We start from the raw sequence: 22,922 nt of genomic DNA on the forward strand, positions 1-22,922 counted from the left end.
TTAGACATACCGTACCTTATATATTATTTCAAGCTGTGTTAGACATACCGTACCTTATATATGTATTCAAGCTGTGTTAGACATACCGTACCTTATATATGTATTCAAGCTGTGAATTAGACATACAAGCTGTGTACCTTATGTATGTACCATACCTGTATATATATGTATTCAAGCTGTGTTAGACATACTGTACCTTATATATTATTTGTATGTATTCAAGCTGTGTTAGACATACCTGTACCTTATATATGTATTCAAGCTGTGTTAGACATACTGTACCTTATGTATGTATCAAGCTGTGTTAGACATACCGTACCTTATATATGTATTCAAGCTGTTTTACATACTGTACCTTATATATGTATTCAAGCTGTGTTAGACATACCGTACCTTATATATGTATTCAAGCTGTGTTAGACATACGTACCTTATGTATGTATTCAAGCTGTGTTTGACAAACCGTGTATTCAAGCTGTGTTAGACATACTGTACCTTATATATGTATTCAAGCTGTGTTAGACATACTGTACCTTATCTAATAAACCTAATCCTTTATTCTTTATCAAAAAAGAACATTTCAACTTTTCAATTGCATTATCATTACTACTGAAATTCGAACCTTAATTAATAAAACTTTTGAACCATTAATTATATCTTATCACTATTACCTCGGAAATATTTTACTTTTATAAATAAAATTTAACATTTATCAAAATTATCTTTGAAATTTTCCATCTGCATCAACATAACCTTTGATCTATAACCTTATTTAACCTTCTTAATGTCGTGCTTTTACTACTAAACAAGACCTAGTTTCACAAACAATCCTTAACATTAAGGAATTCCTTAACTTAAAATTCCCCACAGTAAGGTATTACAGAAATTAAGGAAACAATCATAAGTAAGGAGCCTTCCTTAAAATCTTTAATGCTTTCCTATGGAGAATATGAAGTTAAGGAATTCCTTATTCAAGGAATATTTGTAAAACTGGGTCCAGCTGCTCTATTCTACGAGGTATTTCTCTGTGTACAATATATAAAGTGTATTTAAAATAACTGAAACAGAAACTATAGTCTCCTGAGAATGTCCATAAGTATCTGGTCAATTAAACTTACTCGGAGGGTGTCATCAGGAAGGCTTCGCTGACCCGACTCAGACTGACCGCTGACATGGACTTGTACCGCTTCAGTGTACTCATATAGGCACTATCGGGGGGCTGTAACAGACATCACATCTGCTGTATATTACAGGACTAACTCCAATACTGTAAACCAACTTTATTTTACAGCGATTTTATTTAAAAACAAGTGTACAAAGATTAAAATTTGAAAAAAATTATAGAAATTCTTATAAAAAAATATGAACAGATGTAGATGGTAAATTGCAGAGATAAACTTTCATGAATTTACATGGATCATGAACTTTTTTGAAAGTAAAGTGCACATAAAGGAAAGTTGGTTTGCATAATATCTTAGTGATACATAGATAGGTACTACACAAAAACACACAATACACCGATTCTGGGATACAAAGAACTCTTCTGGGAAGGAGATAGAAAATGTTGATTTGGTCATGTGACCGCGAAAAATTTAGGTCACATTTTCCCATCGTGGCGGTGACACTTATAGGCAGAGAATACCAATGTCTGTGTAAAGGTCATAGTCGGTAATACTTGCTTGATGACGGAACTAAGATAAACTGTTATGTTTTGTGTTTCTTATATTTTAGAGATTTTTATAAGAAAGTACACAGGTAAATTATGAAATATTTGTGAGTGAGACGTCAGATACTGTTGATTTCCAACTGTTGGACGACAGCTCCATTTGATGCCGTAACTTACATGTTATTTCCTTGTGAAGTGTCTAAGTTCATTTTTCATGCACACTTAGATTATATTTAGTACAATATGTTTTGAAAATCAATGTTAAGTGTTTTATCATAATGTGTAATTTTCCACTCATGAACATTCATTACATGTGCCGCCATTTTGTTTGAAATGTGCCCTAAATAAAGTCACGTGGTGATGAAAGTCACATGACTAAAGTGACTGAATGTTGTATTCCGGAAACAGTGTATCATCTTGGGCATTATAAATTCCGCTCCTTCGTGACAGTTTTAGAAGGAGTGACACGAGACGGGACGAGATGTGACAGGATGGGATGGATATAGGTCACACTATTCTGTCTTTACATATTACAGAGTTAGCTCCCTTGGAGGTAGGTATAGACTAGGAAGTCATTATTTTGTGAGGAAAATTCATGTCTAAAAATTATTCTGTTAAGCTCGCAAACACATCAAGTCATAATCAATACCTACTGGCAAGGGCAGATATCATAGCAAGGGACGAACAATAACAAAATATATAATAGCCCACTTTGTTAAATCAACGTTAGAGTATGAGGTAATATTCAGGGTAGAGAACCTGCAGAAGAAAATGGAAAATACCTGGGGAAGATGTTCAGCAGGTAACTCGTAATGTACTGAATTTTGTTTTATCAGGAATTATAAGAGCTAGTGATGAAGGTTAAAGTAAATCTTGAAGGTTTGGTATACCTTGAGGCTGTACTCTTGTTTGATAAGGTTACACATCTCCTCGAATCTCTGCTCCATGTGAAGGTGGAATGGCTTCAAGTCGTCCGTCACTTTTTTCTTATGGATGTTTAAGGCCTCGCGTAGAAGGATCATCTGGAAACAAAGAATCAGGACACATTCATAGCCATGTAAATGTTTTAATTCAATTCAGAGCCATATAAATACTTTAATTCAAGACACAAGTATGCAGAGATACCAAACCTCTTTAAATCAGAAACCTAAATTGCAAAAACATTCAACCACTAATGTTGTAGAAATGTTTGCCTTTCTATAAAATAGATATGTAAAGATGGTATAGAGTCAGTCTTATATCATACCTGATTACGAGTTAAATCTTTGAGCTTGATGACCAAATTCATGTCCTTTTCTGATTCCCCGTAGTCATCTGAGTAGAAAATCTGGAACAATAAATGTTTGTTAGATATGAACTTATTCTCTGCTTCAATCTTTCGGATGAAAACAATCACTATGTCTAAACTGGTAAAAACCCATATGTATACTGGACTCATAATGTCCAATGGTCAGTACCCATATTTGTACTGGACATACAATGTCCGATGGTCAGTATACCCATATGTATACTGGACACATTATGTCCAATGGTCAGTACCCATATGTGTACTGGACATACAATGTCCAATGGTCAGTATACCCATATGTATACTGGACACATTATGTCTGATGGTCAGTACCCATATTTGTACTGGACATACAATGTCCAATGGTCGGTATACCCATATGTATACTGGACACATGTCCGATGGCCAGTAACCATATGTATACTGGAGATATTATGTCCAATGGTCAGTACCCATATGAATACTGGACATATTATGTCCAATGGTCAGTACCCATATGAATAACCAGACTACATTATGTCCGATGGTCAGTAGCCTAATTATACCAGATACATTATGTCTGATGGTCAGTAGCCTACCTTGTAGTTGGTGATTCCTCCGTTGACCGAGGCGTCCAATTTAATTACACCCCAGATACATTATGTCCGATGGTCAGTAGCCTAATTATACCTGGATACATTATGTCCAATGGTCAGTAGCCTAATTATACCAGATACATTATGTCTGATGGTCAGTAGCCTACCTTGTAGTTGGTGATTCCTCCGTTGACCAAGGCGTCCAATATAATTATACCAGACACATTATGTCCAATGGTCAGTAGCCTAACTTGTAATTAGTGATTCCTCTGTTGACTGAGGCGTCCAATATAATTATACCAGACACATTATGTCCAATGGTCAGTAGCCTACCTTGTAGTTGTGATTCCTCATTAGACCAAGGCGTCCAGTATAATTATACCAGATACATTATGTCCGATGGTCAGTAGCCTAATTATACCAGATACATTATGTCTGATGGTCAGTAGCCATATGTATACTGTACCAGATACATTATGTCCGATGGTCAGTAGCCTAATTATACCAGATATCATGAAGAGCCATATGTCCGACAATGGTCCATGGTCAGTACCTAATTTGTACTGGACATATACATTATAGCCTCTTGTAGTTGGTGATTCCTCCATTGACCCAGCATCCTAATTATACCAGATACATTATGTCCGATGGTCAGTAGCCTACCTTGTAGTTAGTGATGACCGAGGCGTCAGTATACATACAGACACATTATGTCCAATGGTCAGTAGCCTACCTTGTAGTTGTGATTCCTCTCTTGACCGAGGCGTCCAATTTAATTATACCAGATACATTATGTCCGATGGTCAGCAGCCTAATTATACCAGATACATTATGTCTGATGGTCAGTAGCCTACCTTGTAGTTGTGATTCCTCCGTTGACCAAGGCGTCCAATATAATTATACCAGACACATTATGTCCAATGGTCAGTAGCCTAACTTGTAATTAGTGATTCCTCTGTTGACCGAGGCGTCCAATATAATTATACCAGACACATTATGTCCAATGGTCAGTAGCCTACCTTGTAGTTGTGATTCCTCCGTAGACCAAGGCGTCCAATATAATTATACCAGACACATTATGTCCAATGGTCAGTAGCCTACCTTGTAGTTAGTGATTCCTCTGTTGACCGAGGCGTCCAATATAATTATACCAGATACATTATGTCCAATGGTCAGTAGCCTACCTTGTAGTTGTGATTCCTCCGTTGACCGAGGCGTCCAATATAATTATACCAGATACATTATGTCCGATGGTCAGTAGCCTAATTATACCAGATACATTATGTCCGATGGTCAGTAGCCTAATTATACCAGATACATTATGTCCAATGGTCAGTAGCCTACCTTGTAGTTAGTGATTGCTCTGTTGACCGAGGCGTCCAATATAATTATACCAGACACATTATGTCCGATGGTCAGTAGCCTACCTTGTAGTTAGTGATTCCTCCATTGACCTAGGCGTCCAATATAAATATACCAGACACATTATTTCCGATGGTCAATAGCCTACCTTGTAGTTAGTGATTCCTCCATTGACCTAGGCGTCCAATATAATTATACCAGATACATTATGTCCGATGGTCAATAGCCTACCTTGTACCAGATTACTCTGTTGATGTCCGAGGGTCAATAGCCTAATTATACCAGACACATTATGTCCAATGGTCAGTAGCCTACCTTGTAGTTAGTGATTGCTCTGTTGACCGAGGCGTCCAATATAATTATACCAGATACATTATGTCCAATGGTCAGTACCCATATGAATACCAGATACATTATGTCCGATGGTCAGTAGCCTACCTTGTAGTTGGTGATTCCTCCATTGACCGAGGCGTCCAATATAATTATACCAGACACATTATGTCCGATGGTCAGTAGCCTACCTTGTAGTTAGTGATTCCTCCATTGACCGAGGCGTCCAATATAATTATACCAGACACATTATGTCCGATGGTCAGTAGCCTAATTATACCAGATACATTATGTCCGATGGTCAGTAGCCTAATTATACCAGATACATTATGTCTGATGGTCAGTAGCCTACCTTGTAGTTGGTGATTCCTCCGTTGACCGAGGCGTCCAATATAATTATACCAGATACATTATGTCCAATGGTCAGTAGCCTACCTTGTAGTTAGTGATTGCTCTGTTGACCGAGGCGTCCAATATAATTATACCAGACACATTATGTCTGATGGTCAGTAGCCTACCTTGTAGTTGGTGATTCCTCTCTTGACCGAGGCGTCCAATATAATTATTACCAGATACATTATGTCCAATGGTCAGTAGCCTACCTTGTAGTTAGTGATTCCTCCGTTGACCGAGGCGTCCAATTTAATTATACCAGATACATTATGTCCGATGGTCAGTAGCCTAATTATACCAGATACATTATGTCCGATGGTCAGTAGCCTAATTATACCAGATACATTATGTCTGATGGTCAGTAGCCTACCTTGTAGTTGGTGATTCCTCCGTTGACCGAGGCGTCCAATTTAATTACACCCCAGATACATTATGTCCGATGGTCAGTAGCCTAATTATACCAGATACATTATGTCCGATGGTCAGTAGCCTAATTATACCAGACACATTATGTCTGATGGTCAGTAGCCTACCTTGTAGTTAGTGATTCCTCTGTTGACCGAGGCGTCCAATATAATTATACCAGACACATTATGTCCAATGGTCAGTAGCCTAACTTGTAATTAGTGATTCCTCTGTTGACCGAGGCGTCCAATATAATTATACCAGACACATTATGTCCAATGGTCAGTAGCCTACCTTGTAGTTGGTGATTCCTCCGTTGACCGAGGCGTCCAATTTAATTACACCCCAGATACATTATGTCCGATGGTCAGTAGCCTAATTATACCAGATACATTATGTCCGATGGTCAGAAGCCTAATTATACCAGACACATTATTTCCAATGGTCAGTAGCCTACCTTGTAGTTGGTGATTCCTCCGTTGACCGAGGCGTCCACCACCCCGTTAAGGAGCATGCCCAGACTGGTGGCGTTCTGACTAGGATCTGTTGTATGCTGCTCTATAAGGAGGTTGATTTTTTTGTTGGTGGAGTCGAGAGTCTCTATGGCGTTCTCCAGGGGGCTGACTTGATACTGTCAACAGAAAAAATATTATCTCCAATAACACAACAGGAAAGTTTAGGAATCTCAAAGGCATAAAGAAAGACAACTGGCATACACAGTGGACCATTGATAAACCAAAACCTTCTATCCCCAACCTAAATCATCTCCTAAATCATCTGGATTGAAAATTTTCCAGACCGCCGGATTCTGTTTATAAATATACATCCTGTGAATATTTCTTTCTTAGACTAAAATATTTCTACTCAAGACTGAAAAGTTTCTTCTTAAGACTGAAATTTTAAGACTGAAACATTTCTTCTTAAGACTGAAATGGTTCAGAATAATGTTATATTTCTTTTTAAGACTTAATTGCAGAAGAAACACAAATCTAGATCTATTCTACTGATAGACAAATTCCAATGCCAGAGTAAAAGTTTGACTAGTTAGCATGAAACGTTTTTGAGAATCTCTCATTCTTAGATGTATGTGTCATCACTACATTTCCATACAGACAATCTACGAGGCCAGACCAATAAAACATACAGCGGTTGTTGATACGACAGGTTATACCGACAATTCACGAGGCCAGACCAATAAAACATACAGTGGATGTTGATACGACAGGTTATACTGACAATCTATGAGGCCGGTCCAATAAAACATACCGTGGTTGTTGATACGACAGGTTATACCAACAATCTACGAGGCCAGACCAATAAAGCATACAGCGGTTGTTGATACGACAGGTTATACCGACAATCTATGAGGCCGGTCCAATAAAACATACCGTGGTTGTTGATATGACAGGAAACCAACATAATATCCCAGGTAACGAATGTGACGCCACCATCGTCGTACGCTCCAGCCACATTTTCTGTTGAAAAAACCCCAGAGTTATACTCTTCTATCGGAAACAGAGACATAACAAATGAGATATAATATTTGAACTTCATTATCTTAAATTTATATCATTCAATTTACTTCCCAGTTTTTGTTAGATCCTGCTTGATCTAGCATAACATATTCAAATCCAATAAAGCCAAATCTTCAGATAGCTAGATAAAATGTATAAAACAGCTTTCGGTTTTTTTTATCTGTGGTTTGACAGCAGCCACGAAAAAAACAGAAGTTTTTAGATAATAAATAATTCATATTATACAGTAAAGTTTTATAGACCTATTGTAAACAATAGTCAAATATCTATTCAATTTCAATAGTTTCAACAAAATTATTTTTCTACATCAGATATTTGAAGATTGAATTTTTATGCTTTAATTGCACAGACAAATTAATAAAGTATTTAAAACATAAATGCCTGTGGTCTTTCAATATTAAAACAGCATATAGTTTCCTCTAAATTTTGACCTTGACCTTTTGATCATCGTCATACTCACTGTGATATCACTGTTACTTTCGTCCATTCGCCGGGAGTACATGAATTTATTTACTTCATTGACATTGTAGTACCTGAAATATGTGTACAGAATACTAAAGTGTCACAGGGTATTAAGAATTATAAGAGTTATCTCCCTTCAATCAGGGTATTAGGAATTATAAGAGTTATCTCCCTTCAACGAGCAAATCATAAAAATTCAAAAAAGCAAATTATCATTTCAAAGTGCTTAAATAACAGGAGGGGGGGATTTCTGCTCATTAACAGAAGGTGGCTTTATTATAAACATTTTACCTCTGTGTAATATTTTTACATGCGCTAGTATGAAAATATTTCAGTTTTACATTAATACCTCCAGTTGATGTCATTTTATCTTTAATTTTACTATATGTTATTGTATATACTTACAGTACATTCTGACTTTATCATAACAATAACAACATTATTTCATTTAATTTTATTTCTTTTTTTGTTTTTTTATAGAGAAAAGACCAATTCTATTACATGAAAAGCATTGTTTGGAATTAATGATTGATATTGTTTTACAGTAAACTAACTTACTTGAGGATTCTTTCACTGACTGGTTTGTTTACAAATCTGTCCTTCAACTCCAGGACTGGGGTCACAGCATTGACCTGTAAAACTGGTCAGAGGTCAAGGTCAACTTTCCAAAGACAGACAATCATATATATTCTTCTCTTGCTGCAATTTTTTTTTTAATTTCATAAGCTTAAGAAATCTACTGTCAGCCAAATGTATATTTAGTATTGAATTAAACTCAGATAAAGCCAAAAGGCCTTGGCCTTGAAAGACAGCAGCTTTCTCTCAGAAGGGAAATGGAATAACTAATTTAAAACTTCTTCTCGTTATTTTTTTTTTTTTTTTTTAGGAGGGGGTGTATTTTTTTCAAAATTGTCTTACTTGAAATACACATGGATCAATTTTATCAAGGTTAGGATTTGTTGTAAGATAAAAAGTTTACTTCAACGAATCTTTCCTTTGGTTTGTTTAACATGCTAATAACAGCCAGGGTCATATAAGGATATGCCAAGTGGAGGAAAGCCAGAGTACTTAGAGAAAAATCCCCAACCACCAGTCAGTACTGACAACTGCCCCACAAGGGATTCGAAATCATGACCCAGAGATGGAGGGCTTATGGTAATATGTTAGACATCTAAACCACTCCACCAACGCAACATCCTTCTTTAACAAATTAAACACACCAATCATTCAAGTACCAGAGCACTGAAAAAAGGATACATTGCTTGCTTGAGTTCATCATGTCTTCTGACGGCGGAGACAGAGATTTCAGTAGCTGTAACACAAAAGTTTACAATGTAAAATATACATCACTATAAAACCTATCAGTATCAAGAGGCAACATCAGTTTTCATCTAAATAACTGTACAATAACAAGGACATTATGTAAGCCGACTATCTTTTGGAGCTCCTAAATTTCATGATTTCCATTTAAAAGATGAAGATGAACATTCACGGATTTAAAAATTTCTATCAGAACCAATGATGTTGATATTTATTTTCGAAGATAAACTATCGTGAATTTACTTGAATTGCAAAAGTAAATCGCACATGAAAGAAAATTGATTTACAGTTACTTTATTTTAATTCCTAAAATTTTGGAGGAGAAAGGGATTAGTGAAACAAAGGAATTAGTGAAACAGCTACTTACCTCGGCATTTGGAAACATGCTCAACATCCTGGCATTGAAATCGGACAATCTCTCGTACTCTTTACCTCGGTATATAAACACTTTGTTCTGTACAAACGCAGGGAAGCCCCGGCCATAGTAGCCAACTCTAAAGTACTCTGGATCTGCTCGCAATTCCTTAATGATACAACTGTACAGATCTGCCTGCCTTTTCTGTTGAAATGAAATTAAGTTCATTAAGATATGTTGTCAGGTTTTTAGAATGAAAGTCATGTTCAAGGTCATTGATTGTATTTTAATTTAATTCTTGATCATTTATTTCTTTTAATTTATTTTTCAGGTAAATTGACTTGTGAAAGGACAGAGACAAATTTTGAGGCAGGAGTCGAGTGTAGCAGCTGATGGCTACTTCAGAGTAAAATGTATCTGAGTCAGGAGTCGAGTGTAGCAGCTGATGGCTACTTCAGAGTAAAATGTATCAAGTATAACAACATCAAAAACAACTTGATCTTCTGGCCAAGGACACAACTATAACAGCACATGATAATGATCTTAAGATTTTCTAGGAAATGTGTGAAAACCCACCTAGAGCAGAAATTAAACAATTCAATCTATGTAACTGTAAGGATATCAACTCCTGAGGTAGTCATCTGAATATCAACAATCACACGTGTTGAAAATGGTCATATACATACGTTTGTATTCAACGTTTTTATGTTGAAAAACCAAAATGAAACTCTTTTTTTTTTTGTGTGATGTTCTTTGTCGCTTCACTTCGAGTCAACATCAAAGCGTGTTACAGTCCTTACATAATCATGGTCAGTGCAGTGTTTTCAATGTACGTACAATGTACAGAGAGGTCAACTGCGCCTGCGCGTATAGTTATGATAAATGCATATGGCGCCCACCGGGAGAAACACTTTCGTTTTCACTTTTCAGCGAGTGCATGTCGCCGGCGTCATAAACTAGACAGAAACAATGAAATCTGACTCAATTGTTTTGGAGATAACAAAAAGAAATACGCTGTATCAGGGATATAATACATAATTCAAGATGCATACTTTCTTCAGAGCCAGAGACTATTATTATCTGCTACCTACCAGTATCACGCTGAGCCTTTCGTAATCAAACAGCTCATTCTCGTACAGGTGGACAAGTTCCTTACATAGTAAGATGCCTTTCTCCCACATTTTTCCTTTGTCGAAGTAGGAAATGATATCATAATAGAGTAGTTCCTTGAGTCCGCGGTGTGTGTGGGTGTTTGGGTACCAGCTGCTCTGCAGCATCAGAGGAAGGTTATCATCCGACCACTGAAACAAAAATCACCAGATTTCTCCATATGTTTTGTCCCAATAACCAACCTCGCCTTTATCATAAATTGACATAATGAAATACTGTATTTTTCAATCAATAAGTCTAATTTGCAAACTGAAAAAACTAAATTGTTTTTGGTTGGTGGCAAATTCTGTTTTTCTGATTATAAGATGTTGTATCCTTGATACAAGAAATACCAATTTTACATCAATTGCAGAACAAGTTAACATCTAACATTTACAAATTACTTTTGATGGCCTAGATATAAGTGCACAAAGGGTCTTAGAGTTGGTGGAAACCAAAGTGCCCAGAGAAACCCCATGTGATCTGGCAGGTGACCTCCCAAAATACCCATAGAGCCTGTGATGTTGTATTAACCACAAACTCACCCCTAGCAGGTCCACATGTAGTTTGAGTGTGTTAGCAGCCTCCGTGTAGTTGTCACACTCAAGGTGAAGGTCACACAGTTTATACAGGTAACGGATGTACATCTCCTGCCGATTGATCTCGTGGTAGAAATTGAGTAAGTTTACAATACAGTTCATTCGGTGCTCCTTGCTCTCGTACTGAATGATCTTGCGGTACTCCAGGAGGCGCTGTAGTAGTCCTTTGATCATATCTACAAACACCAGACCTTGAGCCCGTAGTGCATCATTACCATTGCACATTCGATGTAATCTGTAAAGTCACAAAACCCATGATTTTTAATAAAATTAATTCACAGCCCCCATGAGTGATTAAAAATCGGGATCACTACGCTACAGTATACAGATTGAGCTAAAGGGAAGTTCTTTGTTGCTGATAGGTACATTATGAATAGTATTCATAGTGTAAAATCCAATGTGTTAGACACATAACCTTTCATCAGTGCTAATACGGGGGTTTCAAGATCCAAACAGTGCTAATACGGGGGTTTCAAGATCCAAACAGTGCTAATACGGGGGTTTCAAGATCCAAACAGTGCTAATACGGGGGTTTCAAGATCCAAACAGTGCTAATACGGGGGTTTCAAGATCCAAACAGTGCTAATACCGGGGTTTCAAGATCCAAACAGTGCTAATACGGGGGTTTCAAGATCCAAACAGTGCTAATACGGGGGTTTCAAGATCCAAACAGTGCTAATACGGGGGTTTCAAGATCCAAACAGTGCTAATACGGGGGTTTCAAGATCCAAACAGTGCTAATACGGGGGTTTCAAGATCCAAACAGTGCTAATACGGGGGTTTCAAGATCCAAACAGTGCTAATACGGGGGTTTCAAGATCCAAACAGTGCTAATACGGGGGTTTCGAGATCCAAACAGTGCTAATACGGGGGTTTCAAGATCCAAACAGTGCTAATACGGGGGTTTCAAGATCCAAACAGTGCTAATACGGGGGTTTCAAGATCCAAACAGTGCTAATACGGGGGTTTCAAGATCCAAACAGTGCTAATACGGGGGTTTCAAGATCCAAAAATGAAGTGGGTTCAGTAAAATTCGCCGTAATTAGTCCCACCATGTGGTGATTATGACGTCACCATTTGACTTGAGTTTTGTGATGTCATAATCACCAAATGGTAGGACTAATCAACGGTAAATTGTACTCACGTCATTTTGGAACCTCAAAACTCCTGTATTACCCCTGGTTTGATAAACAATCTTTATCAAGACCAAGTTAAAACTTCTACTTATTAAGAAATGCATATCATGATACAAAATGTTTTGTTTTGTTTTACATACACTTATAAAACTAATTGAAAAAGTCATCATAGTTATTTGACAAATTTCCAAAATGATAAGCTGTAGGATTTTTTTATATATATTTTTTTTTATAATTTTGAACATCATTTTTCTTATAACATATGAAAGGTTTAGTTGTGTTTTCACTTTTTAATAAAAGCTACGGGGGGTGGAGGCACAACGTCCTGGGTTATTGAAAATGTAGAAATTCTTGATGGAACCGGCCGTGGATTCAAAAGAATACAAAGGCCTCACTTGTAATCCAGGTAAATGTATAAGAAGACTTCACACGCAAAATTTCAAACCTTTTATTAAAAATAAATAAACGAGCGAGTCCAACACAGTAGTTCCTTCAAGTGAGCTGATTTTTTAATCAGAGAGTTGTTGACATGTTTCGACTCTAAGCGAGTCGTCCTCCAGGCTCGTTTATTTATTTTTAATAAAAGGTTTGAAATTTTGCATGTGAAGTCTTCTTGAAGGATATTCCAGAAGAGTGTTGGTGGATAACATACATATCATAGATAAGTTCCATGTATTCCTCATCACCATAACCTCCTTCCACCAGGGCATCCAGCTTCATTATCAACTCATTCTCCGTCTAAAACAATACAAGACAATAAACATTTAATTTAAAACCTGATTTACACATTATTTAATCATTAAGAAGATAAAACTTAAATTCCTATACAGTGGACCCGCGATAATCCAGACACCTTCGTTCCCAGCCTAAAACTGTCCGGATTACGAGTTTTCCGGACTGCCGAATTCCGTGTTCTTAGTCAATTAAATTGTCACGTACGAGTTACTCCCCTTGACCTTGTAATCGATGATAGGCTTTTATGTAATATATACGTGTATCATAATTAAGAATTAGTACTTCGTTTGTTATGTTTATAGGTAGTTTTATATCATTACGTTAAAAATAGTGAATAAACGTATTTCTTCTTCAAAATACGAAACCTAAAGCCATTGTTAATTGTGTACTATGTATGCATATAGCTACGTGTCCCACTCTTGATCGTATCTCAATAACAACACTGAAGTTTGATCTCCTATAGAAAACCAATGAACCGTTACATGACTGCATGTACCCGTGTAAAAGGTGTTCATGAAAACGCCCGTGGCTATGACCTGGCAGTCGTCGTTATGACAACACACTCAGTGTCAAGTGATTGTGTGTATTGTACACATGACTGTAGCTGGCCTTGGATTTTCTCGGCACGTGGCGACAACAAATTGTCCGGATTATGCGGGAATTTATTAACGAAAATGACATTCCCTTCCCAAAATGGAACTCCGGATTCGGAATACGAATTTCCGGACTAGTGAGTATAAATAACGTTACGAAAATCCGTTCCCTGACATTTCCGTTCGGATTGTGAGTTTTCCAGACTACCGGCATCCGGATTATCGCGGGTCCACTGTACATCCAAGCTATTTTGGACATAGGCAGTATTTCAATTCATCACAAGACTACAGCTGACCAAATATTGTGACAATGAAATGATGCAAAATAAAATATCTAAATAAGTTGCAACATCAAATCCTTGCCCCATATTTCTTTTTCTTGAAAAAGTTACTTTTTTGTTCCTGCTGTCTCCCCTGTTAAGAGTATGAAATAGTAAGAGCACTTCACAAAATGTAATGAGAAATTCTGTGAGAGCCTAAATGGCAGCTCCCACTGAACATTTGATAATGACAATGGTGGATGTAAAGGCCTACAAACCACTGACTATACTGTGTGATTACTTATAATGGCAGTAACTTGCTTTCAGACTGCTATATGTTGCTGTGTTTTCACATAATATATCATTAATTATAATATTATGAGATGATATCGGGTTCTGACACTTGCATAGAATATCTATATATGCTAAACAGAACACTTGTGAAGACCAGCTGTCCTAGCTTACCTGATCAAAACTGCCTTTGATTTTCCTAGTGACGGGATCAACTTGTGTAAATTCACACTGCATCATGTCAAAGAAAATAGGAATAGTGGCTTTCCGTAATTCTGAAACAACAAAATAAACTCTCAGAAAACAGATTAGTGGTCTTCTGTAATTCTGAAAATAAGACTCGCAACATTTTGCAGTATTGCTTAACATTTTTAACATTTTTGTTGTGTATTTTTCTTGTTTTGTGTTCATCGTAATAAACAACAATACAATGGCTACCACTGTATGTCACCAACATTAATATTAGTTTTAACCATGATTCACCCCTGAAGACACATTTAGACCCTTCTAGTTCAAATTCTGGGTTAGTCCATTTTGTAATTTCAGTAGTGAATGAGTTAATTTTACCTAATTCTGGCACCAAGGTCATCTCAAGGATTGGCTCCACCAGTGTTGGGATGAAGTATTTCTTGTTTACACCTGAAATAAAATGTAATGCAATCGTTTTATCACTGGTATATCTATGAAGCACAGAAGAGATTTAAAATATACAAGTTTTGCTACCAAAATAACTCAATAAGATCACCACACTTTATCATACTCACCAAGGCGTGACCACATCTGTCGAATTTCAAATCCCATTTCCCGCCTCATGTCACTGTATCTGTAAAGCAGAATAACATTTCCAGATGATGTACAAATTTGTTGATCACAGTCAATTCACGAATATTAATCTCCACGAATGCAAAATTATTATAAACCTTGCTTATGTTGATATATATTCACTTTTAATTTTCTAAGTCACAAAAGTTAATCTTTCTGAACTTGTTTTAAATTAGAAATGGCGAAATTCAATAGCTGCGAACAAAAGTTGGTTTACAGTATTTAAGGTCAACATTGGTTTTGTTATTATAGATAAGAGTTCTCACAGAAAAATCACCAACCTACGGGTGGTACCTGAAAATCTGCCAAATAAGGTCATCTTATAGTAAACTAAAAAAACTAATAGCTTGATAGGAAATAATGAGAATGACCTTCCTTGACCTTGGCCTTAAGGCGTACTGACCTCGACACGATTTTGTTGCGCTTGGACACAGAAAACTGGTCTAGTTGTAGAGGGCGCTGTGTGAGAAAGGCTATTGCACAATGGAAGAAACAACTCCATAGCTGGAAAATAAAACATTATCATAAAATAAAACATCAAAACTGGAAAATAAAACATCATAACTGAAAATAAAACATTATCATAAAATTAAACATCAAAACTGGAAAATAAAACATCATAACTGAAAATAAAACATTATTATAAAATAAAACATCAAAACTGGAAAATAAAACATCATAACTGGAAATAAAACATTATTATAAAATAAAACATCAAAACTGGAAAATAAAACATAATAACTGGAAATAAAACATCATAACTGGAAAATAAAACATCAAAACTGGAAAATAAAACATCATAACTGAAAATAAAACATTATCATAAAATTAAACATCAAAACTGGAAAATAAAACATCATAACTGAAAATAAAACATTATCATAAAATTAAACATCAAAACTGGAAAATAAAACATCATAACTGGAAATAAAACATTATTATAACATAAAACATCATAACTGGAAATAAAACATCATAACTGGAAATAAAACATCATAACTGGAAAATTAAATATTATAAATTACAACATCATAACTGGAAAATTAAACATTGTAAATTACAAAATCCTCACTCGAAAATTAAACATCACGACTGGAAAATGAAAGATCAATAATGATCATTGGCTTGTTGTTATTTCTTTACATTTCTATACATATGCCATCAAACCAATATACCAAAACTGAAAGTACTGTTACCAGAAACTTTATCTTTTAAAATTTCTATAAGCAAATGAAGAACAGTCAAGATTTAAATAAGATAAATCATTAAGATTGAGTTTCCTTCTAAGTAATAGATAATCATTACTGATATTTGTCTTGGATAAATGTTGCCATATATTAATCCTTTCTATATAGAGTGAATTGTTACCTGTTCCTCAAAAGATGAAGTGAACTTCTCCCAAATAGTCTGGGCAAAAAATCTCAGTGCTCGTAAAATAATGCTGCAAAAAAAAAAGAGAAAAAAAAAAATTATGTCTAATGTTTAAACACTGTTGTGTGGTACACATGTAAGGCTCATATAATGATTAATGACTTTGACTTAAAAGCTGATGATACGACAGGAGTACAGTATAATATCACATCAAAATTTATGTGAATATGGTCGGAATTATCAGAACAAATTTTATAGCCTATCATCCCAGTCTGCGACAGGCCTCAAATCAGGTCTCTGGAATTCTGAGTAATTCACATGAAGTCGTTTAAAAGTATTAGCCTATTTAAACAAAGTTTTCGAGCTTTCATAGTTATTTATTGTGCGGAAGGTAATTTTGAATATTAATATAAGTCCAGCACTTACCTGTTCTGTAGCATAATCATCGCTAGCCAGTCCCGAGCAAACACATTTTCCTTAATGAGGACTTGGAACAGTGTGAGGATTTCCATCAGGAAGTCCTGGAGATCGGTGAGGGAGAAAAACTCACGAATATAGTTGTTATAGTGGGTCTCCGTCATTTTTCGTAGGATGGACAAAAGAACAGCTACACACCGGCTCTGTAGGAAGAGAGAGATATCAGGTTATAGATGTAGGACAGATACACACAGACTCTGTAGGGAGAGAGAGAGATACACACAGACTCTGTAGGGAGAGAGAGATATCAGGTTATAGATGTAGGACAGATACACACAGACTCTGTAGGGAGAGAGATACCAGGTTATAGATGTAGGACAGATACACACAGACTCTGTAGGGAGAGAGATACCAGGTTATAGATGTAGGACAGATACACACAGACTCTGTAGGGAGAGAGAGATATCAGGTAATAGATGTAGGACAGACACACACAGACTCTGTAGGGAGAGAGACATCAGGTTATAGTTGTAGGACAGATACACACAGACTCTGTAGGGAGAGAGATACCAGGTTATAGTTGTAGGACAGATACACACAGACTCTGTAGGGAGAGAGATATCAGGTTATAGTTGTAGGACAGATACACACAGACTCTGTAGGGAGAGAGACATCCTGTTATAGATGTAGGACAGACTCTATATGAAATTTTTTTATTAAGATTTCAAAATAATAAATCATTTAATGAATCCCTGATTGTTGAGCTTGTGAACTTAAAACAAAAGAAATGGGATAAAATGAAGGTGATCAAGTGAAAGAAGCTGAAAGACACCTCAAGTAAGAGGCTGCATGATGTAAGAGCCTTGGAGAGCTGAACCCAGGGCCCCATCCCTGGTATCCCTCTAAGTTGCTGGGAAATAAAATCAATTTGAAACTGAAAAAAAAATAAAGTTCAGAAGATGTTCCCAGAGTAATGAATGACAGTACAATTAGTGTAATTTGAGATTCTTAAAACTGTGTTGGCACTTTCTCCCAATGGTTACCGAAAAATATATATCAATCATAATTAAAGTGAATTTTACACTTTTTTTCATTTGTGTACTAAAATTGATACGTCTTTCCAATAATATCTATAGTAGAGCCATTTGATTGTGATTATAAACAAATGATCAATGTGATTGAACACACTGTATATTACATACCATATAGTATCTTTATGGTCAAAGATTAAAGATATTGTTAGCTTGAGTTCCTATCACTTATTATAATTATACAATAATACAGACATAGTTCAACCAATTTTAGTGACATCATAATAGTTATGAAATGTGGCCCCCATAGAATTGGTTGGCCCATTAAGCTGTAAAAAGCAGAACAAGAACAATCACTATATAACTTAAAACATAAGAAAGAGAGATGTTTGTGAAGAAAACTTTCAGAGGAAAATCTGCATTTTTTGAATTTTCAGCAAATTTTAAACTTTATTCTCATCTAAGAACTCGGCTGCTAGAGGCCAGAAAAAATAAGAAATAATAAAGTAAATAGTTATTGAAATATAATTCAAAGTGTTTTACAAATAAGCATGTGATATAGAAATAAATCAATTAAATTTACAGCAGCTGAAAATAGTCTGAATAATATACATTATAATTAATGTCGGAGGTTAGTTACCGCAAATAACCATACCCACAACATGCGGACACATAAACATAACAACATCACCCTTAAAAGCGAATTAAAACTGTTACTTTGCTATCTGACACGATAAACACACAAACATTGGTCCCTCATTACCGTCCTGATATCCTCTCTGATGTTTAATAATTTACCAAGCATAAAAAGAGTCCAAGTTATTTATAACACTAGAAACAGAGACAACACTGAGTAAATGACATGCAATATTTCACACAGAATACTTTTCCATGTTGGTTTCCAAATGTTTACTCTGATTATGATTTACCCTCTTCTATTTGACCTTTAACCTTCATCTATGTGAATGTGAAGCTTTACTTTCTTTTTAGTAAATTCGTCTTCATCTCTCTCATAATCTATTTGACCTTTAACCTTCATCTATGTGAATGTTAAGCTTTACTTTCTTTTTAGTAAATTCGTCTTCATCTCTCTCATAATCTATTTGACCTTTAACCTTCATCTATGTGAATGTTAAGCTTTACTTTCTTTTTAGTAAATTCGTCTTCATCTCTCTCATAATCTATTTGACCTTTAACCTTCATCTATGTGAATGTTAAGCTTTACTTTCTTTTTAGTAAATTTGTCTTCATCTCTCTCATAAAGCAAATGTCTGCCTAGTAGACATTAAGTGCCCTTTAATTCCCTCAACCACATGTACCATATTTTCCCAATTCTAAGCCACTATTTTTTCCATGAAAATCAAGAGTGGTGCTTATAATCCAATGAAACTTTTACATCGACAAAATCTAAAATAAGACGATGCATTGAAAAAAAATCAACCTGCTTGTAACTTTTATTCCTTCTCTTTGTGAACTTTAACTTAATTTTGTTTTTGATAGTTAATTATCCTTTATCTGCCTGCTCACAATCCCACTCCTCCTTCATGACTCATTACCCTTAACTTCCAACAATCTCAATACAAAACTGCCTACATCTAACCTCCGATAACCCTCCAAACCATCCACCGTTTTGTGTGACCTCTGACCTGCACCTTCAACCCTGCGAGTTGCTATATATAATTTAGGCTTCGTATACAGACAGGTTAATTGCCACAAATACAGCTCTAATGATTACTTTCCTTGATTATTAAAAATAGCAACATAAATATTTGTTTTGAATCACTTCAGATCAAAAACTAAAAGACTATTTACCTGTAGGCGACTATTATCGTTGAAGTATTTTGTTTTCTGATGATAATCAAATAAATATATCATTATCTGGTTAATGTTTGTGATTTGTTTATAACTGTATCATTTGAAAGTTTCAAGGAACAAAAAATTAATCAATATTTTATGGCAATAACAGCCAATTATTGAATTAGATTAGCTATGGACAAGCAGCCAATGAGATTAGAGGTATTACAACCAATCAAACTTAATCAAGTTAGCTGCATACCAGCAGCCAATGAGATTAGAGATATTACAACCAATCAAATAAGTAGCATCTGAGACAAGGTTCAAGATATAAATAACAACCAATTAAACTTGATGTATATCATACAATCAAATCACAGGTATGAAAATCTGCAGATCATATTCATTTCTATCATTCTTTAAACTTTCACCGATTAATTTATCTTAATTTCTTAAGGCTAATCTTAACCAACTTAACAAAAAAATTCATAAAAAATACAAATCTTCACTGACAGCACAATGCAAAAAAAGTGTGCAAGATAAGCAGAAAAAATGTAAAGATTTCTCCAACACAGTAAGTATACTAACAGTGCTCTCTACAAATCAGAAATTGATATATAACGACATAGTCAAGCAAGAACACAGAGCATGCTGGTTAGGTCCTAAACAGCAACACCTTCTACACTTTATGACCTTGACCTACACTTTGGCCTATAACCTTGACATATAACCTTGACCTAGGGAAGATATGTGTTCAATGATACCAATGTAAAAGACACTGAGGATTGAATAGCTGCCATATACACCACAAAAATACAGGTCACAGTGGAGTGAGATTATCTTACCTCCGTTCTTCTCTGAAAGGAACATTTTTATATAGATAAGTATATATAGAGACATGCAGAGAATGTGTTAGTTTACAATCATTCCTAGACAGCGCCAGATATGTTCAAGTCAATTCGTTGATAAAAAGGCAACAGCCTAAATGCTTCACATTCAAAGTATTTTTAATAGTTAGATTATAGATTCAGAGTTGGAGGTACATAATCGTACAAATGACACTTTCTTAACTAATTCATAATGATCTGTTCTATCTTTGAATCAGAATTTGTCCGTGGGGGTAATGAGTTGAATTCAGCTCTAGATTTATTTGAAAACATTAACCTGTACTATCAGAGCACTTGTATATAATGTCATAAATCAAGTTAATTCAGCTCTAGATTTATTTGAAAACATTAACCTGTACTATCAGAGCACTTGTATATAATGTCATAAATCAAGTTTTCTTTTTGTCAAATTTGAACCTGCAGTTTAACTGTTTGGTAGAACATTATACAGTCATTGCTCTCTTTGGAGAGATACATCTAGAATTGTCTCCCTAGAGAGAGTTATTTTCTGGAGACTCCCCTGGTAAATGTTTGTGATAATAACTGAACTGAAGTGAAGTGGTTAGTTAGATGTAAGAACAGAATAAGTCGTCTTACAAAACAGTTTATTCTAAAATTACAGAAACAAAAGAAAAGACCTGAATTAGTAATAATTGGAAATGAATCTGTTAGTAACTAAAAGGAATGATTTAGATAATTAGGTTCTAGTTGTAAAGGTATTATAATAAACAAGAGGTCCATGGGCCTTAACCGTCATCTGACTATGACATAAAACAACAACGTTACAGTATAAAGTAGTAGTTAACATTTAATATAAACATACAGGGAACTCCTTTGCTGAATATGTAAGTTTCTGAAATAGGTAAATGTCATTTGTTGAACAAAATTGGTAGCCCTTCATCCATTTATGGTTGTAACCCATTCAAGGATTAAGGAGGAGTCAGATTTCTAAAGCCAAAATTTCAGCAAAGCTCCCATTTTGGACCCCCACCAATCTATCCCCATGGGTCTTATAATTGTCCTCACTTTAAGTTCTCCCTTCTAAGCCCCGCCCCTCTGTTCCCAAGGGTTGGACCTTACTGAATCATATTAAATATGAATGTCCTTCCCCAGTAATGTTTCACACAAAATATGGATGCGTTAATCCACTCAAGGGTTAAGGAGGATTAGGCTTTTAAAGCCAAAGGAGTAGATATGATAGGACCAGTATTTGGCCTTAATTTTTCAAGCCGAAAAAAATAACTCTGAACCCCATCAATTTCATATCAATAAATACTCTCATACTTGCCATTCATCAAAACATAATTTTTTATAACCATGTACACGATGTGTCCCACCTATGACGTCATCAAATTGATGATTTTCCTCTTCTCGCCAAATTTTGCTAGAAATTCATCATCTTCAGGTTAGAAAAGACTTGAAATGGATTTGGCCGCCACCTTGGAGCAACTTTACATTTTGCATGGATATGCGTAAATACACGATACACAACGTGTGAAAATCTGTTTCTGCTCCACGAAGGCGGCCACATTCATTTTTAGAGAAAACCACTCAAAAAGTATGATTTTTCAAGGATTTTTGTGAAAAATGGCGGGAAACTGCATGTTGATGACGTCATAGTGAACATAATTGGCACATGCGGGATATTTTTGAGATGTAATGTGTTTGCAAATGTATTTAGCTGTTATATGGCAAAATATGTTGTTCTTTACTGGATAATTAATTTTGAGGCCATATTCGAGTCTTAACGTACCTTCTCCTTTCATCAAAGTTCCCCTTCTGAGCCCCGCTCCTCTGTCCCAAGGGGTTGGACCTAACTCGTTTATATAATATATAATATTCCTTCCCCTATAATGTTTTACACAAAATATGGATGAAATCCACTCAAGGGTTTAGGAGGAGTAGGATTTTAAAGCTAAAACAAGTACTCATTGTAATGGACACCATTACATAATCCCCCAAAAGACCCTCTCCCTCCCCCTCCCCATCCCCACCTGCAACAAATGAAGAATGCAGTAGCACAGTGTATGAACATTTTGGAAGAAATTTTTAGGTACTTTTATATTCAATAAATTGCAGATGCAAATTTGAAAACAGGAAGTTGGCCCAGCAACAATCTTTAAATTTTTTATCATATTGATCAGCA

At 35.6% G+C, this 22,922-nt stretch overlaps 1 protein-coding gene across 2 annotated transcripts in view; it reads right to left on the bottom strand.

Annotated features, from left to right (window-relative positions):
* Window positions 1-978: 978 nt before the first annotated feature.
* Window positions 979-22,922, bottom strand: part of LOC138335168 (dedicator of cytokinesis protein 1-like) — a 61,046-nt gene continuing 39,102 nt past the window's right edge. The window contains exons 30-48 of one of the 2 annotated variants that reach the window (XM_069284134.1): window positions 19,908-19,943; window positions 17,074-17,267; window positions 16,645-16,717; window positions 15,680-15,780; window positions 15,219-15,277; window positions 15,022-15,093; window positions 14,629-14,729; window positions 13,228-13,313; window positions 11,386-11,674; window positions 10,783-10,992; window positions 9,704-9,895; window positions 9,274-9,328; window positions 8,575-8,656; window positions 8,015-8,087; window positions 7,408-7,494; window positions 6,477-6,650; window positions 2,913-2,993; window positions 2,557-2,688; window positions 979-1,219 (exon numbers count right to left, since the gene is read on the bottom strand). In XM_069284134.1, coding sequence (XP_069140235.1) covers window positions 1,115-1,219; window positions 2,557-2,688; window positions 2,913-2,993; window positions 6,477-6,650; window positions 7,408-7,494; window positions 8,015-8,087; window positions 8,575-8,656; window positions 9,274-9,328; window positions 9,704-9,895; window positions 10,783-10,992; window positions 11,386-11,674; window positions 13,228-13,313; window positions 14,629-14,729; window positions 15,022-15,093; window positions 15,219-15,277; window positions 15,680-15,780; window positions 16,645-16,717; window positions 17,074-17,267; window positions 19,908-19,943 — 2,202 coding nt within the window. In that variant the 3' untranslated portion in view covers window positions 979-1,114. The remainder of the gene's footprint in view (window positions 1,220-2,556; window positions 2,689-2,912; window positions 2,994-6,476; window positions 6,651-7,407; window positions 7,495-8,014; window positions 8,088-8,574; window positions 8,657-9,273; window positions 9,329-9,703; window positions 9,896-10,782; window positions 10,993-11,385; window positions 11,675-13,227; window positions 13,314-14,628; window positions 14,730-15,021; window positions 15,094-15,218; window positions 15,278-15,679; window positions 15,781-16,644; window positions 16,718-17,073; window positions 17,268-19,907; window positions 19,944-22,922) is intronic. The other variant, XM_069284135.1, reaches the window with a different exon arrangement.

Source organism: Argopecten irradians, chromosome 11 (genome assembly GCF_041381155.1).
Source record: "Argopecten irradians isolate NY chromosome 11, Ai_NY, whole genome shotgun sequence".
Taxonomy (NCBI): domain Eukaryota; kingdom Metazoa; phylum Mollusca; class Bivalvia; order Pectinida; family Pectinidae; genus Argopecten; species Argopecten irradians.